This window comes from Mustelus asterias, chromosome 2, assembly GCF_964213995.1.
Source record: "Mustelus asterias chromosome 2, sMusAst1.hap1.1, whole genome shotgun sequence".
Classification (NCBI taxonomy): Eukaryota; Metazoa; Chordata; class Chondrichthyes; order Carcharhiniformes; family Triakidae; genus Mustelus; species Mustelus asterias.
In genome coordinates, this window is record NC_135802.1 from 47,488,482 (window position 1) to 47,509,585 (window position 21,104).

The 21,104-nt window shown below is 44.6% G+C and overlaps 1 protein-coding gene across 2 annotated transcripts in view; it reads right to left on the reverse strand.

Moving 5' to 3' along the window:
* The window catches only part of LOC144507473 (voltage-dependent L-type calcium channel subunit beta-2-like), a 150,433-nt gene that overhangs the window by 45,374 nt on the left and 83,955 nt on the right, over positions 1–21,104 (reverse strand). For both annotated transcript variants that reach the window (XM_078234601.1, XM_078234609.1), the window contains exons 3-4: positions 690–812; positions 458–594 (exon numbers count right to left, since the gene is read on the reverse strand). In XM_078234601.1, the coding sequence (XP_078090727.1) occupies positions 458–594; positions 690–812 (260 nt within the window). The remainder of the gene's footprint in view (positions 1–457; positions 595–689; positions 813–21,104) is intronic.

Consider the following 21,104-nt stretch of genomic DNA (forward strand, 5'->3'; position numbering starts at 1 on the left):
AAACTAGAGTCAACAATTGCACCAGTTGAAGTATCCCAAATTCCCTAGATGTTTGGGCCCAAACAATGTTCAGTGTTGAGCACAGTTAATCAAATCAGAAATGGATCCCAATTTCAGGTCTGGCCTTAGTTTTCTGGTCTGGGTACAGGTCATGAAGCAGTACTATCCGTTTTATCACATGGGGGAATTTTTCCATCCCACCCGGAATCGTAGTGGGCGGTGGGGGCGGACCATGCAAAGGTCTGTTGACCTCGGGCTGGATTTTCCAGTTTTGGGGCAAGCATGGCCGGAAAATCCCGCCATAACACTTCTATTATGTTATTTATCAGACTCGACGGCTGTGTCATTGGGAGAATTTGAGCAGGAGGAATTTCAGGGAAATTGAAACATATTGGAATTGTCACATGCTGATCCCAAGCATTTTCCACATCAGGAAGTTTTCATTCCTCAAGCTTACCTGGAGTGATATTTTCCTTGCTTCACCTTTTGATCGTTCTGGAACCTCATGTTTTCTAATTTAACTGGGCTTGGGATGAATCCTATTTCACAGCCTTCCTTGACCAGCCGTCCTATCCACCAATCATTGCTAAATTTCTAAACATGGGAGCAAACAAGGAAAGAAAACAGAAGCATAAATATACGCACATGTTCAATCAAAATTGCTGTGTTAAATGCTGAATCAAACCTACTTCTTTGACATGTAGAAAATCCTTTGCTTCAAATGAGATAGCCATGCCTGGGACAGGGACTTCATTATCCAGTGCTGCACTGTAGCCGACATTTGTCCGTACAGCAAATGCAACAGGTTTAGTCTGCCAGGACAAAAAATAGAACATATTTTTAAGTTACATATTTCAGATTTGCTGAAGCCATGGACGACTCTGTGACTGTTCAGTGCTCTGCCGATGCCTTCCTGTTGGTACATTGGGCATTATGTTCACCAGACCTTAACTCTGCATTCAGATACGCGTTAGCATGATGCAGGAGCACTTATAAACTGATTCAATTAACACAGAAAAATTTCAATCGTGTTCCATTTCATGCAGGCTAGATTTGATTTGCACAATAGAAGCCAAATCTTTCAAAAACACAAAAATATTCAGAATTTACTTTTGATTTTTGGAATTAAAATTCAGCAATTTTCCAATGTTAAAAATAAAGGCAGTGCTTTGTTTTTTTAAAAATGGATAATTCCTTTTCTTTCCTGCTTTCCAGCATCCACACTCTCAGCTTCACATCGTTCTCAACAGCTTTGTGTCTTTCTATATCAGAAACTTGCTTAAAGGGCAAGAGAGAGCTGTATGTATTCCCTCCCTCCTAAGGTCAAAGATGGATTGTGGCACAACACAAAATCTTTCAACAAGAGCCCTTTTTCTGACAGGATTCATGCCGCTAAAGTGCATTCCATTTCAAGAAGCACTGGTAAGACACTCTTGCCAATCTTGTGTTTCCAGCAAAGAGCCTTGTGGGACCCAAGTACAGTTGGAGCTGGAGACAATCCATTGTTGGGTGAATCTGCAACCGGGCATATTAAGTGACCTTCGGCGACAGCAAGGACGCTGAATAAACCCTCACATTCCATGGGTAAATTCAACTGTTCCCAAACACATGGATTGTTTGACATAATTTCCTTTATCTTCTGAGGGTTCTGCCTCCCCCAAAATGAAAATCCGTCTCAACAATTTCAACGTTAAAGGGCGTGATCTTACCTGCTGTTCGCGGCACACTCCCGCTGCAGCATGGTCGGAGAATTTGGCGCCCAGCCAAATCTCCACTCACTGCAGCGGGATGGGAAAATCCCACCAGCATGAACAGTGAACATTCCAACCAAATACTTTGAATATAAAACTAATCAAATATCAGGCCAGTTTAACATCGTTATTTGGAAGTTACTATCATTCAGTTGGTTTAAACCTGCAACTTGGCTTGGTGGGTAACCTAAAAGAAACATAGAGTCATAGAGGTTTACAACATGGAAACAGGCCCTTCTGCCCAACTTGTCCATGCTGCCCTTTTTTTAAAACCACTAAATTAGTCCCAATTGCCCACATTGGGCCCATATCCCTCTCTCCATCTTACCCATGTAACTGTCCAAATGCTTTTTAAAAGAAAAAATTGTACCCGCCTCTACTACTGCCTCTGGCAGCTTGTTCCAGACACTCACTCACCATTTTAATTCTAATTTTAAGTAAACTGTTTAAGTGACTTGCAAGCTGTCACGCTTCATGACCAATCTAATTCCCTGATGCCTCGCCCACACTGACGGTGGGAAGTATTTCCCACACATTCGATAAGTTTTGTGAGAGTGGCAGAGTACAACAGCAAATGAAGCCACATTAAACAACATTTCAACCACAGTTAGAGTCCTTACTGCATTGCACCCCATTGTGGTAAGTGCAATAAAGTGGGGAGAGCAAGTCACGGGTGAGAGTAGAAATGAGCTACTCGATCATTTCTGCTGGATTAGAAAAAAAGGTCAAAGACTCAGAAGTTTGTATGTTTTTAAAAAAAACGGTTTTGATAGAATAGATAAGGCGAGCTTTTCTTTGGCTGCGAGTCAATTTAAAATGGTCACTCAGGGAGGGAGAAAAAGAGGTCAGCAGAAATGTATTTACACAGAGTTGTTGGAATATTTGTCACTGACAACAGCTGAGGGAAAAGAAAACATTGCATTTTAAAAGTGGGATAAATATTAAAAGCTGAATGATGGAGGATAGCAGGCAATGGGATTAGTTCATGCAAAGAGCCATCACAAAGACAAGAGGCTGAATGGCTTCCTTCTGCGCAGTGAATTGATGTACTTTTAATGTTTCGGGATTACTGTGCTTTGATAGAATTGGAGTTCCCTGGAGCGTAGGAGGTTTAGGGGTGATCTTATAGAGGGCTATAAAATAATGAGGGGCATAGATAAGGTAGATAGTCAATATCTTTTCCCAAAGATAGGGGAATCTAAAACTAGAGGGCATACGTTTAAGGTGAGAGGAGAGAGATACAAAAGTGTCCAGAGGGACAAGTTTGTCACCTAGAAGGTGGTGATTGTCTGCAACGAGCTGCCAGAGGTAGTGGTAGATGTGGCTACAATTTCGTCTTTTAAAAAGCATTTAGACAGTTACATGGGTAAGATGGGTATAGAGAAAATGGGCCCAATGTGAGCAATTGGAATTAGCTTAAAATGTAAAAACTGGGCGGCATGGACAAGTTGGGCCGAAGGGCCTGTTTCCATGCTGTAAACCACTATGACTCTACCAGTTTGGAGTTCAAGCTTAAACTTCGTGATTCAAGTGAAGCCTATCTAGAATAGGGACCAGCACAACATGGATATAGTATTGCACACAAAATGCTCGGTCTCAGTAGTGGCAGCACAGCTGAATCTGAATAAACACAACCAGTTTGCCAAAAAAATGCCATTCATGCATTGCAATTTCTGAGAACAGAGCATAAAATCAGTAAGTCTTGACGCAATAGACTATTTAATAATTCATTCAAACCATTTAACCGAAGCAAGAAACAACAACAAGCAATAAATATAAATATAGTTTACTCAAGGGTGAATTGTGCTTTCACAATGTGGTTTTTGACATAATGCTGTCTGAAAACCATTAATTGAGTTGTTATACTAGGATCAGTAATTACACTTGACAGGATGGAAAATGGATTTTAGTGGAATTTTATTTAGGAATCAAGTAGGTGTAGAGATGGGAGGTGGGATTTTCCAATGTCGCTCGCCTCGAGACTGGAAAATCCTGATTGAGTTCAGTTCTTAGACAAGTTGCGAGTTCTGAATTTATTTATGTTTTATTAGGGATGGCTGGCTGGGCCGGCATTTATTGCCCATGCCTCACTGCCCTCCATTTCTGACAGTTGAGAGTCAACCACATAGCTGTGGGTTTGGAGTCACATGTAGGCCAGACCAGGTAAGGACAGCAGATTTTCTTCCCTGAAGGTTGTTAATGAACCAGATGGGTTTTCGTGACAATCGTTTGGTTTGTTTCATGGTTATCATTAGACTTTTAATTCCAGAGTTTTTATTGAATTCCAATTTCGCCATCTACCATGGTGGGATTTGAACCCAGGTCTCCTGATCTTTTCCTGGGTTTCTGGATTAATAGTCCAGTGACAATACTACTATGCCACTACCTCCCTGTGCTTTATACTGGTAATGTTTAGAATTCTCATCAGGCACCTTTTGATACTTGGCTGTCATGAATTCCTGGGAAGTGTCATCTTTTTAACAGAGGTTCCAAGAATAACATGCTTCCGTGTCGAGTGACCAGAACCATGTAGGATTTAATAAGCAGGCCTGGCATCTCAGTTAATCCTATTGATAGCTCATTGATTGCCATGACTGTTCAAGAATGTTTGTCCTATTCTACCAGCCAAAGAACAAAGAACAAAGAACAAAGAACAATACAGCACAGGAACAGGCCCTTCGGCCCTCCAAGCCCGCGCCGCTCCCCGGTCCAGGATTGAATCCTGAATCCAGGATCCCCGCCCAATTTTTTCAGCCTATCTACATACCAATATCCTATCCACCGAGCTGTCCCTCACAGCTACGATGCTTTGTTCATTACAACCTATTAACTCACCCCCACCCCCTATTCCAGACCATGTGATCCCCAGGGAGAGGCGAAAACCTAGAGTGAAAAACCCCAGGGCCAATATGGGGAAAAAAAAAATCTGGGAAATTCCTCTCCGACCCCCTGAGGCGATCGAAACGAGTCCAGGAGATCACAATGGCCCTGATCGGAAAATGCTTCCCAACCCTAGTCATTTCCACTTCCATGAACACCATATGAATTCCCTGCCCCCGAGACAGGTTCCCAACTATCCGCAGTCTCGCTCTGTACTGGCACCAGCAAGATGATCATAGAATGAAGCCTTGAAACGAGAAACAAGGAACAATTAGCCCGCGCCGCTCCCTGGTCCAAACTAGACCACTCTTTTGTATCCCTCCATTCCCACTCCGGTCATATAGCTGTCTAGATAAGTCTTAAACGTTCCCAGTGTGTCCGCCTCCACCACCTTGCCCGGCAACACATTCCAGGCCCCCACGACCCTCTGTGTGAAATATGTCCTTCTGATATCTGTGTTAAACCTCCCCCCCTTCAAAGAACAAAGAACAAAGAACAGTACAGCACAGGAAACAGGCCTTCGGCCCTCCAAGCCTGTGCCGCTCCTTGGTCCAACTAGACCAATCGTTTGTATCCCTCCATTCCCAGGCTGCTCATGTGACTATCCAGGTAAGTCTTAAACGATGTCAGCGTGCCTGCCTCCACCACCCTACTTGGCAGCGCATTCCAGGCCCCCACCACCCTCTGTGTAAAAAACGTCCCTCTGATGTCTGAGTTATACTTCGCCCCTCTCAGCTTGAGCCCGTGACCCCTCGTGATCGTCACCTCCGACCTGGGAAAAAGCTTCCCACTGTTCACCCTATCTATACCCTTCATAATCTTGTATACCTCTATTAGATCTCCCCTCATTCTCCGTCTTTCCAAGGAGAACAACCCCAGTCTACCCAATCTCTCCTCATAGCTAAGACCCTCCATACCAGGCAACATCCTGGTAAACCTTCTCTGCACTCTCTCCAATGCCTCCACGTCCTTCTGGTAGTGCGCGACCAGAACTGGACGCAGTACTCCAAATGTGGCCTAACCAGCGTTCTATACAGCTGCATCATCAGACTCCAGCTTTTATACTCTATACCCCGTCCTATAAAGGCAAGCATACCATATGCCTTCTTCACCACCTTCTCCACCTGTGTTGCCACCTTCAAGGATTTGTGGACTTGCACACCTAGGTCCCTCTGTGTTTCTATACTCCTGATGACTCTGCCATTTATTGCATAACTCCTCCCTACATTATTTCTTCCAAAATGCATCACTTCGCATTTATCCGGATTAAATGTAAATTACCAAGCAAGTTACAAGATGACAAGAGGTCTTATGTGGGGGAGGGACAGGGATAAGAAGGAAAGACAGTTAAATACAAGTCTTTTTGGACTATACAATGGAATTGTGGGACCATCTTCACCACAGATTGAAGTGGTTCATGTAGGTGGCCAACCATCATTTCTCGAAAAAAAGAACAGCTTCTCAAAAGGCAACCAGGAATGCTAGTTGTTCCAGTAACACTCGCTTCTTAAGAATGAGTTTGAACACACACACACTGTGGTGAACCATCGTTGGTTCCCACTGTGGGATTGTTCTAATGTTGTTGTTGGGTTGTTCTAATGTTGTTGTTGGGCTAGGGTGGGATTGATACACCTGTGGTTGTTACTGTTGTGGCACATCCCAGTCGGGCTCCACCTCCTGGGAGAGGTATAAGACCCCCTGCTCGGGCGGGACCTCTTCAGTCTGGGATAGTGTGTTAAAGTTCTGTTCGTTCCATTGTTAGTTAATAAAAGCCTTCTTTTACCGAAGCTTTGTGCCTCGTGTCCAATTGATGCGCATCACACACAAAGCCCAGTACACCATGGAGCAGCAGCTTTGTAGGGTAGAAGCTGCCCTGATGGCACTTGCTTCAATCAATTTCAGCAGTGTTGCTGTGCACTGAACTGGAATTGAGGCAAACTGTTCACAACATCAGGGATATTGCAATGTTCCAGTGAAGCTCAATGCAAACTGGAGGAGCAGCATCTCATCTTCCGGCTGGGAACTTTACAGCCTTCCGGTCTCAACATCGAATTCAACAACTTCAGATGATTAGCTCTACCCCACCTCGACCCCTTTGTTTTCATTCTATTTTATTTACTTTTTTACTGTTCTCTATCTTTTACTCCTTTATTGTCTTTCTTCATTTTTCTTCCCCACCCCCAACTCTTTCCCCCTACTTTACACCCCTTCCCTTACCTTTTCTCCCCCTTTGCTTCTCCTTTTCTAAACCTTACCTCTGTTCCATTCATTTTCCTCCCCCCCCCACCTCCCCCAGCATCTTCATTTTAGCTTCTCTGCCGTTTGGCCATTCACCCCCTTTATTCTCTCTGTGGACAGCTGTTAGCTGGTTTTCCTGGTTTCTGTGGCTATGACTCATCTTTCACTCCCTCCCTTGCAGTATAAATATCTCCCACTTTCTAGCCTTTTAGCTTTGGCAAAGGTTCGTCTGGACTCGAAACGTCAGCTCTTTTCTCTCCTTACAGATGCTGCCAGACCTGCTGAGATTTTCCAGCATTTTCTCTTTTGCCATTTCTCTCTTCTTCCTTTAAGGTTATCCCCACCTCTGACCACCCTTTATAATACTTGTAGTTCATTCTTTGGCTTGGTGTCCATTTTTGTCTGATTACGCCTCTGTGAAACATCTTGTTAAAGGCACTATATTCATGCAATTTGATGCAAATATAGTTAAATGCAGGAAAACCAAAATCAGTATATAAAAAAGCCCCAATACTCCATTAATAAAATGCACAGATTAAGGCCAGCACAGATTCAACTCCAAATCCTAAAATAACCAAGAGAGCACTTTTCAGAATAAACTTTGCTTGCATTTCCTTTTGCAAAAGATCCAATACATTTATCATCCAATGTATGTAATCATCCTATTTGATGAAGCAACTCATCTCAACATTACAATCATAGAGTGATACAGCATGGGAGTCGTCCATTCCACTGATCATGCTGATGTTTGAAAGCACGAGTCAAGTTGTCCTGCTTTTCTGCCCTGGCTCCATAGCCCTGTTTTATTTTTCTCATCAGGTCTCATCCAAACCTTCTCTGCTCGAAGGAGATAAATCCGTTTCCTGAATCTCTCCAAACAACTCATCCATGGTACCTTACTAATACATTTCTTCTGCACCCTATCCTAAGGATTAACATACTTACTAAACCATAGTGAACGGATGTTCACAAAACTCTTGCTGAGGCCTATGCAGTGCACTATAAAGGGCCAGGCATACTGACAAATGGAAGATAGGGAGGAACTTTCTCATCCTGGCCGCCACAGGAATCCTAGCAGGTGGAGGATTGAGACCTCGGGCAGAATTTTCCAGTTTTGGGGCGAGCGCGGCTGGAAAATCCTGCCCCGAGTGTATCTTTTGGGTGATAGAGAGCACAAGTCTGATACCACAATTGTGAGGAGCACAGGTTTAATCCTGCATTGACATTCCTGATCTCTTATAGTGCTGAGGATGGGCAATAATCCTTGGATTGATGACGACTTCTCTTAAGACCTAGCTCTGAGTATCTTTCTGAGACAGCCAGCCCTCTCAACCACAGGATGTGGGTAGTCTGTAAATTGGAAAAAAAACCCAAGTGATTTATTCTTCCTGTAGCTATTTCTATAAACCTGAAAGCTGAAGTAAAGCTGATAAAATATTGCTGATGACATGCCATATTCTTGATCACTCATTTGACCTATGTCTTTAGCGTAATGGATTCTCAGAACTTTCTTATTTTAGACCAGTCTAAAATAAGAAAGACCAGAGAATCCGCATTATCTGTTAATCTGCGACTATCGTATCCCAAAAAGCACCAAATTAACCATTTTTCACCAAAATAGTAAGTGAACAGGCATCAATGTGAAGGTAATTAAAGACTAAAAATGGCAAATTGAAAACTGCATGCAAAATATCCATTATTTTACTAAGTGAATAAGTATGTACTTATTCATAAATAATACATGAACTCATTATTATATAAAATGTGGGAAAACAAATTTGTTTCCACTGATTTCCACTTAAAAATAAGAGAAAAGTAACAAATGAGAATGTAATACGGAACAAAAATAGAACAGTCAGCTGTCTCTCAAACCCAAAAGCTGAAACAAGACAGACAATCCATCACCCGACTGTGATCTTCCCCAAATTGACCAATTAATGGCTAAATGGCAACCTCACTGACAAAGCTCATGGGTCAATAGGAGGCCCTGCAGCATGGAGGAAGCAGCAGAGGCTGCTGTTTCTGGGTGGGGGTGAGGGGGTGGAGGGTGGGGGCAAGAGAGATTGATTTGTCACCTCTTGAGGCATCCTCTCTCCAACTTCTTGAACTGTTAAATAAAAAATGGCCACAGCAGCCAGGCCACCGTAACAGTGGTTGGGTGAATCCCTGCACAGTGTGGCCTGTGGCTGTAGCCAGGTAGACAGCGAGAGCTTCAAAACCCACCTGAAATGGTAGACCCCAGTCTGCCATTGGGAGGCCACCTCCAGGCTGTTGACCTATAGTGCCCAATGCCTTGGAAAATTCCAGTCCATCTGACCTTAAGGAGCCTTTAATAGCCTTCATCAGCCACTTACAAGGTCAAGTAGGTCTTGGGAGAGAGGAGGTTTCTTGTTCCTCATTAGTTCTCCAGTTGTGGCACTTGCAGATTTCCTGGACTCTTTTGATAGGACAGTAATTGATTTCTTCATACCTTCTCGTTTGACTCCCTCTGATGATGTCTCCCCATGCACACATGGCTTTTGCAGACTTGCTTAACCGAACCAAGAACAAAATGGCTACCAAGTTATGAAACACTGTTCCACCAGGCGATTAATTTAATTTGAGTCCATTGAAGTCCCTTTCTGCTGCCTGTTCTCTCAGAATTACATCTTTCAAAGGATACAATAGACATCCCCAGAGGAGTCCTTTGCATTTTAATGACTCTTCTTCATAGCCAGCTCTAGAGATCAAGTTTGACAAAGTTTGAAGTGGCACCGTTTTATCTACCCATACTTCCATTTTGAAAAAGGCTTTTAAATCGCCATCTCGCTCCAACCTCGCTCGCAGCTGGGATTCTCCGATGCTGCTGCAGTGAATGGAGTTTTGGCTGAAATGCTAAAGTCTCTGTTCTGTGCCAAAATTTTGTGGAGGCGGCAGATATCCTGCCACCAGGGCTGAAAACAGAGGGGTGGGCCGGTGGGGGGATTAGGGGGGTGGGGAGGTGCTGACCCCACTTTGGCAGGCAGCAGGACTCAGGGCCACTTTTTGCCAGTGGCAACCAATTAAGTGGCCGCTGCAGAGCCTGCTCAGGTTGGTGACCTGCCCATGTGCTGTCGGCTGGTTTGAGTGATGGACTGGGCTTCGCTCATGACCCTTTGTAGTTCTTGTGGTATTTATACCAGTCTGTTCACCACACCCTCCGTACCTTTGAACTACTTCCAGTATTCAACCTCAGTGAATTAGCAGATTAATTAGATTTGGGAATCACCAAATGAATAATCCATACACTGGGCACAAGCAACTGAACTGTAGAAAACAGTTTATTACAACAGAAGTGATTAAACTGCTGATGATTAAATTATAGTAAATACAATATTACACCCTCTGTGCTATTGTAATTATATAAAATGATGAGACACAGTGGGGATTCGGGTCAGGACCCCACAGTTCAGGGAATGGACTCTTTAAATTTAAAATGAACTCATCAGCAGGACCATTATGGAAATGAATGCCCCCACAGTGTGACCTGTGGCCAGAGCTATGGCCAGACACGAGGGCCTCAAATCCTGCCAGCTGGCCTCAATTCAAAGGCCTTAACTGGCCATTTAACCCCTTTAATCGGCTACCCATTGTTTGCAGGCAGGTTGACCTTGCATGCATCCCGCCTATGGGTGCCAGCAAAATCGGCATGCCACCCGACAACATGAACATTTTCCCCTGCCCAACTCTGCGCTTGTTCCCATCACGGGACCAGAACCCTGACCCGTATTTAATTTTCTTCAGAGAATGTAACAGCAGTAAATCAAAAGAGAGAAACATCAGGTGACATGTATATGTTAGAAGATAAACTGCAATGTATAGTGCAGTTGGATTTGGCTGTATCTTTGGAAAAATTAGCTTATGTTTTGTACTGTGCGCTTAATGGCTTAATTCTGTACGATAATGAGGCGTGCAGCTGTACCATTACTTTGGTGTAACTTTGTCGGAAAATTCTTACCTTATGGCTGGTGTTTGCACAGACCAAGCATCGTCTTTCACAGGAGATGGTTCTTTAGTCACAAGTGGCCAGTCTCAGTAGGTTTGAATAATGAAATGTGGAGTATGTGGAATAATAAAATTGGATGGTATCACAGTATAAAACAGGTCCTCGGGCATTCCTAATTCAAAATGTGTGCAGTTGATCTTGACTCAAACTTTAAGTTAAAAACATCCTCTTAAAGAACTATTAACCACTGACTTGAATTGATCACCAGTCACTCAGTGCCCTACAGGTTTCCTGGTCACAAAGTCTGACAGTTATGCTTCCTGCTCTTTCAGAAACCATGAGCTGGATTTTTCAGGGGGAGGTGATGGCCTAGTGGTATTATCACTAGACCATTAATCCAGAAACCTGGTTCTGAGACCGGGTTCGAATCCCACCATGGCAGATGGTGGAATTTGAATTCAATAATAAGTATCTGGAATTAAGAATCTACTAATGACTATGAAACCATTGTTGATTGTCGGAAAATATCCATCTGGTTCCTTTAGGGAAGGAAATCTGCTGTCCTTAGCTAGTCTGGCCAACATGTGACTTCAGAGCCACAGCGATGTGGTTGACTTTCAACTGCCCTCTGAAATGGCTGAACAAGCCTCTCAGTTGTATTAATCAATATAAAGTCAAGGGCTACAAGGAATGGGCATTAAATGCTGGCCACCAACGACATCCAAGTCCTACAGATGAATTTAAAAAAAGAATCTGGGTCAGGAATTGGATATTGAGACTAATCTATTCCGCGCCCTGACTCTGCACAGTGTGCATTAGACACGTCCACTGCAATGCTTCAGCCAACCAAAGAACAGACAGTGAGCCCACTGTCCAACCGGGCTGCTGCTGCTGGAGGGCCAATGGGAGATGAGCAGCCCCTCTGGCTCCGGTGAGGATGCAGGCAGCGAAGGACAGGTGCCGGCAAGTTTATTTTCCTTTCTTTAAATGCCGCAGCTGGGACAAGGACAGATTGCCAGCCGGGAGGTTGGTGGCACCAAATTGCTCACCCGCCCATCTCTGATGCAGAGCTCAATCTGTTTTTTAAGACCCAAACCATTTGCTAACAGACTGTCACAACTTGCATTCAGTTCAGTTGGTTACAGAAATAACTTCACTGACACACACACAACTACTCATTTCAAAGAGCACTGGTTTTACCAATATCTTACGCCATCTGTTACATGCCATCACATACGGCGAGAAGTATTCGTTCTCTAGACAGGGTTATATGGTAAATAGCTAACAGAAACTATGAGAAAGATCAAAGTTGCTGAATATATATATGAAGATCATTGTTATTACATGAATGCTTCACAGAATCTGTGGAATTCGCTGCCCCAAAGTGCGGTGGATGCTGGAACAGTGAGTAAATTTAAGGAGGGGTTACTCAGATTTTTAATTGGTAATGGGTTAAAGAGTTATGGGGAGAAGGCAGGAAAATGGGGATGAAGAGCATATCAGCCATGATCGAATGGTGGAGCAGCTCGATGGGCCGAATGGCCTAATTCTGCTCCTATATCTCATGAACCTATGAAAAGTTTGGAGGGTAAACAGATTGAAAACTCTGGCCATTTGAAATATTAAAACATTTCACCTAGCCTTAGAATAATGGTCTTTCCCTCTTCGTTTTTTCCTCTGCTTATAACAGTATTCACACCATAGTATCTAACACATCATCCAAGCAAGCATTTCTATGCTGGAACTTAAGGCAGTAATTGAGATTCTAGCAAGTTAAAAACTGAGCCCAGCCCCGGTCCTTGCTCAGCTTCCACAGCCGGGATTGCTGGACAGAGTTCAGTTGTAGGAACCTGGTTTCAATTTTCCTTTCTCGAGCCTGGGATATCTGAAGATTTCCTTCCATCTTTGCCCAAACTCAGCATGTACTAACTCAGGAGAGACAAGGTATCAAACTTGGTACCGGTTCCTGATGTGCCTGATTTAGACCCCTAACAAAAACTGCAGGGGAGACATCTGGGTAATTTCCAAATAATTATTTTTGGCTTCAAATGCTGAGTTTCATATATCTCAGACTGATGCAAAGTATGGCAGCCAAATATGAACATTTCTTGGTTGGAACCGACATGCTTCCAAATCCCTCTGAAAAAATAAATTTAGCATCATTAGTCCTGACAGAAGCCAATAATATTACACTCTTTGACACACTTGTCGAAGTATGAAAAGAGGCCATTTAACCCATTAGACCTGTATTGAGTGACTGGAAGATATATACCATTGGTTCTCTTGACGCATTTGCCCTTTCCTCAAATCCTTTTTAAACAAAACTAATCCACTTCCTTTCAATTAGCCATTATGGATTCACCTTCCACCCATTTTGTTCTCATAATTCATTCTATATCTGTAAAACCTAAGGCCCTCGAGCTAGTGACTCATGAACTAATGGAAGCAGGTTTTGCCCTTTTTACTTTATCTAAACCCAGCATGAGTTTAGATATCATTGTCAGATTTCCTCTTCATCTTTATTGTTCTAATTAAAACAGCTGCAAGTTTCCCTAGCTGTAAAATTTAGGTGATGCAAGCCCCTCAAGGTACTGGAAGATAATTGGGTGACCAGTAACTGGGATGGTAACTCTCCTGGAAAATAAATAATAGAAGCATAGAAGATAGGAGCAGGAGGAGGCCATTTGGCCCTTTGAGCCTGCTCCGCCATTCATTACGATTACGACTGATCATCCAACTCAATAGCCTAATCCTGCTCTCTCCCCATAACCATAAGACCATAAGACATAGGAGCAAAATTAGGCCACTCAGCCCATTGAGTCTGCTCCGCCATTCAATCATGGCTGATATTTTTCTCATCTCCATTCTCCTGCATTTTCCCCATAACACCTGACCTCCGTATTAATCAAGAACTCTTCTATCTCTGTCGTAAAGACGCTCAATGACCTGGCCTCCACAGCCTTTTGCAGCAAAGAGTTCCACAGATTCACCACTCTCTGACTGAAGAAATTCCTCCTCATCTCTGTTTTAAAGGATCGTCCCTTTAGCCTGAGGTTGTGCCCTCTGGTTCTAGTTTTTCCTACTAGTGGAAACATCCTCTCCAAGTCCACTCTTTCCAGGCCTCATAGTATCCTGGAAGTTTCAATAAGATCCCCCCTCATCCTTCTAAACTCCAACGAGTACAGACCCAGAGTCCTCAATCGTTCAAAGAACAATACAGCACAGGAACAGGCCCTTCGGCCCTCCAAGCCCGCGCCGCTCCCCGGTCCAGGATTGAATCCTGAATCCAGGATCCCCGCCCAATTTTCCAGCCTATCTACATACCAATATCCTATCCACCGAGCTGTCCCTCACAGCTACGATGCTTTGTTCATTACAACCTATTAACTTACCCCCACCCCCCCATTCCAGACCATGTGATCTCCAGGGAGAGGCGAAAACCCAGAGTGAAAAACCCCAGGGCCAATATGGGGAAAAAAAATCTGGGAAATTCCTCTCCGACCCCCTGAGGCGATCGAAACGAGTCCAGGAGATCACAATGGCCCCGATCGGAAAATGCTTCCCAACCCTAGTCATTTCCACTTCCACGAACACCATATGAATTCCCTGCCCCCGAGACAGGTTCCCAACTATCCGCAGTCTCACTCTGTACTGGCCCAGCAAGATGATCATAGAATGAAGCCTTGAAACGAGAAACCAGGAACAATTAGCCCGCGCCGCTCCCTGGTCCAAACTAGACCACTCTTTTGTATCCCTCCATTCCCACTCCGTTCATATAGCTGTCTAGATAAGTCTTAAACGTTCCCAGTGTGTCCGCCTCCACCACCTTGCCCGGCAACACATTCCAGGCCCCCACGACCCTCTGTGTAAAATATGTCCTTCTGATATCTGTGTTAAACCTCCCCCCCTTCACCTTGAACCTATGACCCCTCGTGAACGTCACCACCGACCCGGGGAAAAGCTTCCCACCGTTCACCCTATCTATGCCTTTCATAATTTTATACACCTCTATTAAGTCTCCCCTCATCCTCCGTCTTTCCAAGGAGAACAACCCCAGTTTCCCCAATCTCTCCTCATAACCAAGCCCCTCCATACCAGGCAACATCCTGGTAAACCTCCTCTGTACTCTCTCCAAAGCCTCCACGTCCTTCTGGTAGTGTGGCGACCAGAACTGGACGCAGTATTCCAAATGCGGCCGAACCAACGTTCTATACATCTGCAACATCAGACCCCAACTTTTATACTCTATGCCCCGTCCTATAAAGGCAAGCATGCCATATGCCTTCTTCACCACCTTCTCCACCTGTGACGTCACCTTCAAAGATCTGTGGACTTGCACACCCAGGTCCCTCTGCGTCTCTACACCCTTTATGGTTCTTCCATTTATCGTGTAGCTCCTCCCTACATTATTCCCACCAAAATGCATCACTTCGCATTTATCAGGATTGAACTCCATCTGCCATTTCCTTGCCCAAATTTCCAGCCTATCTATATCCTTCTGTAGCCTCTGACAATGTTCCTCACTATCTGCAAGTCCTGCCAGTTTTGTGTCGTCCGCAAACTTACTGATCACCCCAGTTACTCCTTCTTCCAGATCATTTATATAAATCACAAACAGCAGAGGTCCCAATACAGAGCCCTGCGGTACACCATTAGTCACAGGCCTCCAGCCGGAAAAAGACCCTTCCACTACCACCCTCTGTCTTCTATGACCAAGCCAGTTCTCCACCCATCTAGCCACCTCCCCCTTTATCCCATGGGATCCAACCTTTTTCACTAGCCTACCGTGAGGGACTTTGTCAAATGCTTTACTAAAGTCCATATAGACAACATCCACGGCCCTTCCTTCGTCAACCATTTTGGTCACTTCTTCAAAAAACACCACCAGGTTAGTGAGGCATGACCTCCCTCTCACAAAACCATGTTGACTATCGTTAATGAGTTTATTCCTTTCTAAATGCGCATACATCCTATCTCTAAGAATCTTCTCCAACAACTTCCCCACCACGGACGTCAAGCTCACCGGCCTATAATTACCCGGGTTATCCTTCCTACCCTTCTTAAATAACGGGACCACATTGGCTATCCTCCAATCCTCTGGGACCTCACCTGTGTCCAGTGACGAGACAAAGATTTGCGTCAGAGGCCCAACGATTTCACCTCTCGTCTCCCTGAGCAGCCTTGGATAGATTCCATCAGGCCCTGGGGATTTGTCAGTCTTTATATTCTCTAACAAACCTAACACTTCCTCCTTTGTAATGGAGATTTTCTCCAACGGTTCAACACTCCCCTCCGAGACACTCCCAGTCAACACATCCCTCTCCTTAGTGAATACCGACGCAAAGTATTCATTTAGGATCTCCCCTACCTCTTTGGGCTCCAAGCATAAGTCCCCACTTTTGTCCCTGAGAGGTCCGATTTTTTCCCTAACAACCCTTTTGTTCCTAACGTATGAATAAAATGCCTTGGGATTCTCCTTAATCCTGTCCGCCAAGAACATTTCGTGACCCCTTTTTGCTCTTCTAATTCCCCGTTTGAGTATTTTCCTACTTTCATTATACTCCTCCAGAGCTCCCTCCGTTTTTAGCTGCTTGGACCTAACATACGCCTCTCTTTTCCTTTTGACCAGTCCCTCAATTTCCCTGGTTATCCACGGTTCTCTAATCCTACCCTTCCTATCCTTCTTTTTTACAGGCACATGCTTGTCCTGTAGCCCTAACAACCGTTCCTTAAAAGACTGCCACATACCAGATGTGGATTTACCCTCAAACAGCCTCTCCCAATCAAGAGCTGCCAATTTCTGCCTGATCCCAATAAAGTTAGCCTTCCCCCAATCCAACACCTTACCCTTGGGACACCACTCATCCTTTTCCATCACTATCCTAAAGCTAACAGAATTGTGGTCACTATTTGCCACATGTTCCCCAACCAAAACTTTGAAGACCTGACCGGGCTCATTCCCCAGCACCAGGTCCAGTATAGCCCCCTCTCTAGTTGGGCTGTCCACATATTGTTCCAACGAACCCTCCTGTACACATTTTACAAATGCCTCACCATCCAGGGTCCCTGCCCTCAGCGATTTCCAGTCTATACCAGGGAAATTGAAGTCTCCCACTACAACAACCCTATATTTCCTGCACCTATCCAGTATCTCCTGACATATCCATTCTTCCACTTCCCTTGGGCTGTTGGGGGGCCTGTAGTACACCCCCAACATAGTGACTGCGCCTTTCCTGTTTCTAAGCTCCACCCAGAGTGACTCGCTACACGACTCCTCCGAATTGTCCTCCCTCTGCACCGCTGTAATATGCTCTCCAACCAATACCGCTACTCCCCCACCTCTTTTGGCCCCTCCTCTGTCTCGCCTAAAACACTTGTACCCTGGAATATTCAGCTGCCAGTCCTGTCCCTCTTTCAACCAAGTCTCTGTCACCGCAACCACATCCAAATTCCTCGTGCGCATTAAGGCCCCAAGTTCGTCTGTTTTACCTGCTACGCTCCTTGCATTGAAGTATAAGCACTCCAGACCCCCAGGCTCAGTGAGGTCGTCCTCCCCCAGAGTGCTCTTCTTCTTTGCCAGCCTTGTCCCAGCCCCAAGCTCGTCCCCAGCCACCACACTTATAGACCTAATAGTTTGATCCCCACCCCCCTGCCATACTAGTTTAAACCCCCCCGAACTGCATTAGCAAAGCTCCCAGCCAGGATATTTGTGCCCTTCCAACTTAGTTGTGACCCCTCCCTCTTGTACAGGTGCCATCCTCTCCTGAAAACCTCCCATTGGTCTATGAAAATAAAGCCCTCCCTCCTGGACCAGTCCTTTAGCCAGGCATTCATTTGAACCAACTCCCTATTCTTATCCTCACTGGCACGAGGCATTGGGAGCAGCCCAGAGATGGCCACCCTAGTGACCCTACTTTTTAACCTATTTCCCAACTCCCTGAATTGCTCTCTTAGGACCCCCCTACTCTTCCTATCTACGTCATTTCCACCAATGTGTATAATGACATCCGTTTCTTTATCTTCCCCTTTTAAAATGCCTCCTATCCGCTCGGAGACATCCGTGACCCCAGCACCAGGTAGGCAGACTACCATCCTGGAGTCCCGTTCGCCCCCACAGAATCGCCTGTCTGTCCCTCTAACTGACGCATCCCCCACCACTATCGCTCTCCTAACCCCTCTCTTCCCTTTCCGGGCCACAGAGCCTGACTGTGTGCCAGTGACCTGGTCACTGTGTCTTACCCCTGGAGAGGCACACTCCTCCACACTATCTAAAACAATGTACCTGTTTTGGAGTGGGACAACCACAGGTGACCCTTCTTCTAACTGTCCACTCCCCTCCCCTCTCACACCTGTCACCAAGCCCTTCCTATTTTGAGACACCTCTGGAGACCTCCCTTGTACTTTACCCTTCTGCCCTTTACTCCTCCTAACTGTGACCCACGTGTCATTCTCCCGATGCCCCGGTGTAACTAGTTGCCTATAACTGCTGTCAATTTTTCTCCCATTTTCCCTGACTAGGCTAAGGTCAGCGATCTGCAGCTCCAGTTCCCTAACACGGTCCCTCAAGAGCTGCAGTTCCACGCACCTGACACATATGTTCCTCTGAACCCATTTGCCCCATTGTGCTATATCTAGCCCGTCTCTTGAATACATTCAATGTTTTGGCATCAACTACTTCCTGTGGTAATGAATTCCACAGGCTCACCACTCTTTGGGTGAAGAAATGTCTCCTCATCTCCATCCTAAATAGCCTACCCAGAATTCTCAGACTGTAATCCATTTCACATTTTCCTTACATGTTCTTTCAACACATTATTGGACCTTTGAACAATATTAACTTGTAAATTAGAATCCACTTCAATGGTGGGACTGGGACATTCTAGAAACACCTCAATACCCATAAAGGTATCCACTCACACCAAATACCATCTGATTAACTGACATCAAGACACATTTACCTTATAAAGTAACAAAATGGTAATGAGTCCTTCTCACCATGATTAAGAGTTTCACAAAGTGCAGCAGTTTTAATCTCACCTTTTTAAAAATTGCATCAACTGACTCTGCTCCAAAGTTTCTTGGCCTTCTGCCTTGCAATCATATTTGTACACATCCTGCATTATAACTTTTAGCAAGGACACAGACAGACATCACCGTGAAGCAATAACGTGCGAAGCAGTGAGGCTAGATTTAACCACTGATAATTTGACTTATCTTTTAGGGGGTGTTTAAAAGGGTAGATCCATGTAGTATCCATGGCTCTACCAGCAAACAGTCCTCTTTGAAAAGGTTCTAATCCCAAAATTGATGCAGGAGATACATGACCTTGCCTGTCCACCATCCACAAGGCACAAGTCAGGAGTGTGATGGAATACCACCCACTTGTTTGGATGGGTGCAGCTCCAACAACACTCAAGAAGCTTGACACCATCCAGGACAAAGCAGCCCACTTGATTAGCACCATACAACAAGCATCCATTCCCTCCACCACCGACGCTCAGTAGCAGCAGTGTGTACTATCTACAAGATGCACTGCAGCAATTCACCAAAGATCCTCAGACAGCACCTTCCAAACCTACGACCACTTCCATCTAGAAGGACAAGGGCAACAGATACATGGGAACACCACCACCTGCAAGTTCCCCTCTAAGTCACTCACCATCCTGAGTTGGAAATATATTGCTGTTCCTTCGCAGTCGCTGGGTCAAAATCCTGGAATACCCTCCCTAACGGCATTGTGGGTCAACCCACAGCACATGGACTGCAGCGATTCAAGGCAGCAGCTCACCACCACCTTCTCAAGGGCAACTAGGGATGGGCAATAAATGCTGGCCAGCCAGCGACACCCATGTACCATGAATAAATAAATGGCTATTCAGGGAGCAAACTAGGTATGGGGTAAGAGAAGATGAAATACATCTTCGCTAAATTATATAAATATTGAAAGCCCAGGAATTCACACGCAACAAAATCTGAATCCATATCACGGCATTTTAGACATTATATATGCGGCAATGTTAGTTTCACAGTCCCTGTCTCACTTTTGGTTCACAAATCAAAAATAAAATTCTAATGCATGTGTGAAACAGCACTTACTGTTCCTGCTACATATTGCATTACACCATTAAAGAGAAACTTGGTAAAGGCAACCAACTGCGCTGCAAATGTCAGTATCACACATAGCTTCGAACTAAATTGCATTGTACATTACACTGGGCTCTTTCTAACAAGTGGCACTTTTATAAAAAAAAGGCTTTCAAAGTTACCGCCAGCAGTATTAATGGGTGAATATTCAGCAAATTCATAGAACATTCCTTTATCCATTATTTTATTGGTGGCATTAAACAATTTAAAAATAAACAAGTGCGAGCGAGCATTAAAATAGCAGGTAAAGAAATATCACACAAACGTGTTGAAAGGTTTGTCACTAGTACTGCAAACAGTCATCATTTCTAGCCTATACGACAGTCTCCACCAAGCAGCATCTGATGCTTTATGGTGTCATCGTGAGTATTGGGCTGTAACGCAATCACGACAGCAAACAAGATGTTTTATATATTAGCCAGTTGGAAACAGAATGCCATTACAGAGCTGGGAACTATTCATCAATTCTGTTTCACTTTCTTAATCTTCTTTTATTAGAAAAAACATTAAAATTAATCTTTGATACTTATGTCAATAGAATTGGTGTTTGAGGAGCTCTTTCACCAGTCAGTGGGTGAGTGTGGCGTTGCTGAATTTTATTGCTGACGTGTGTGCAATGCGGGAGTAGGAGGGGGCATGTAAAATCTGGGAGATGGGCAGCCTGCTGCCTTCCCTCCACCTCCTCCTAAACTGTTTCCCATAATATGGTCGGTGTGTGTGTGCATTGAATCAACAGCCCACCCACCATGTTTTTTAATTGTAATTAACTGGCAATTGTGCTCGTGAACAAGCCAATTGGCCTTTTTTTTACACTGTCCACATTATAATACAGTTGGCAATGGACAGGAGTGGGTAGAAGGTTTTCTTAATCCAACTGGTTAAAAGACAGAAAGGTGAGTCCTCTGCGTGTTGGGTGCACACCCACCCTCCCACCGAGCCCCACCCATCAATATGTTACCCCACTATGTTTCTTCTCGCCTACCCTCCAAAGCCTATGCCTCTACATAACTACACTGGATCTGCCAGGAACCAGACATTTACAATGTAACATCATGGAATCATAGAACTGCTACAGTACAAAAGGAGGCCATTCAGCCCATAGTATCTTGACCGTCTTCAGTGCCATT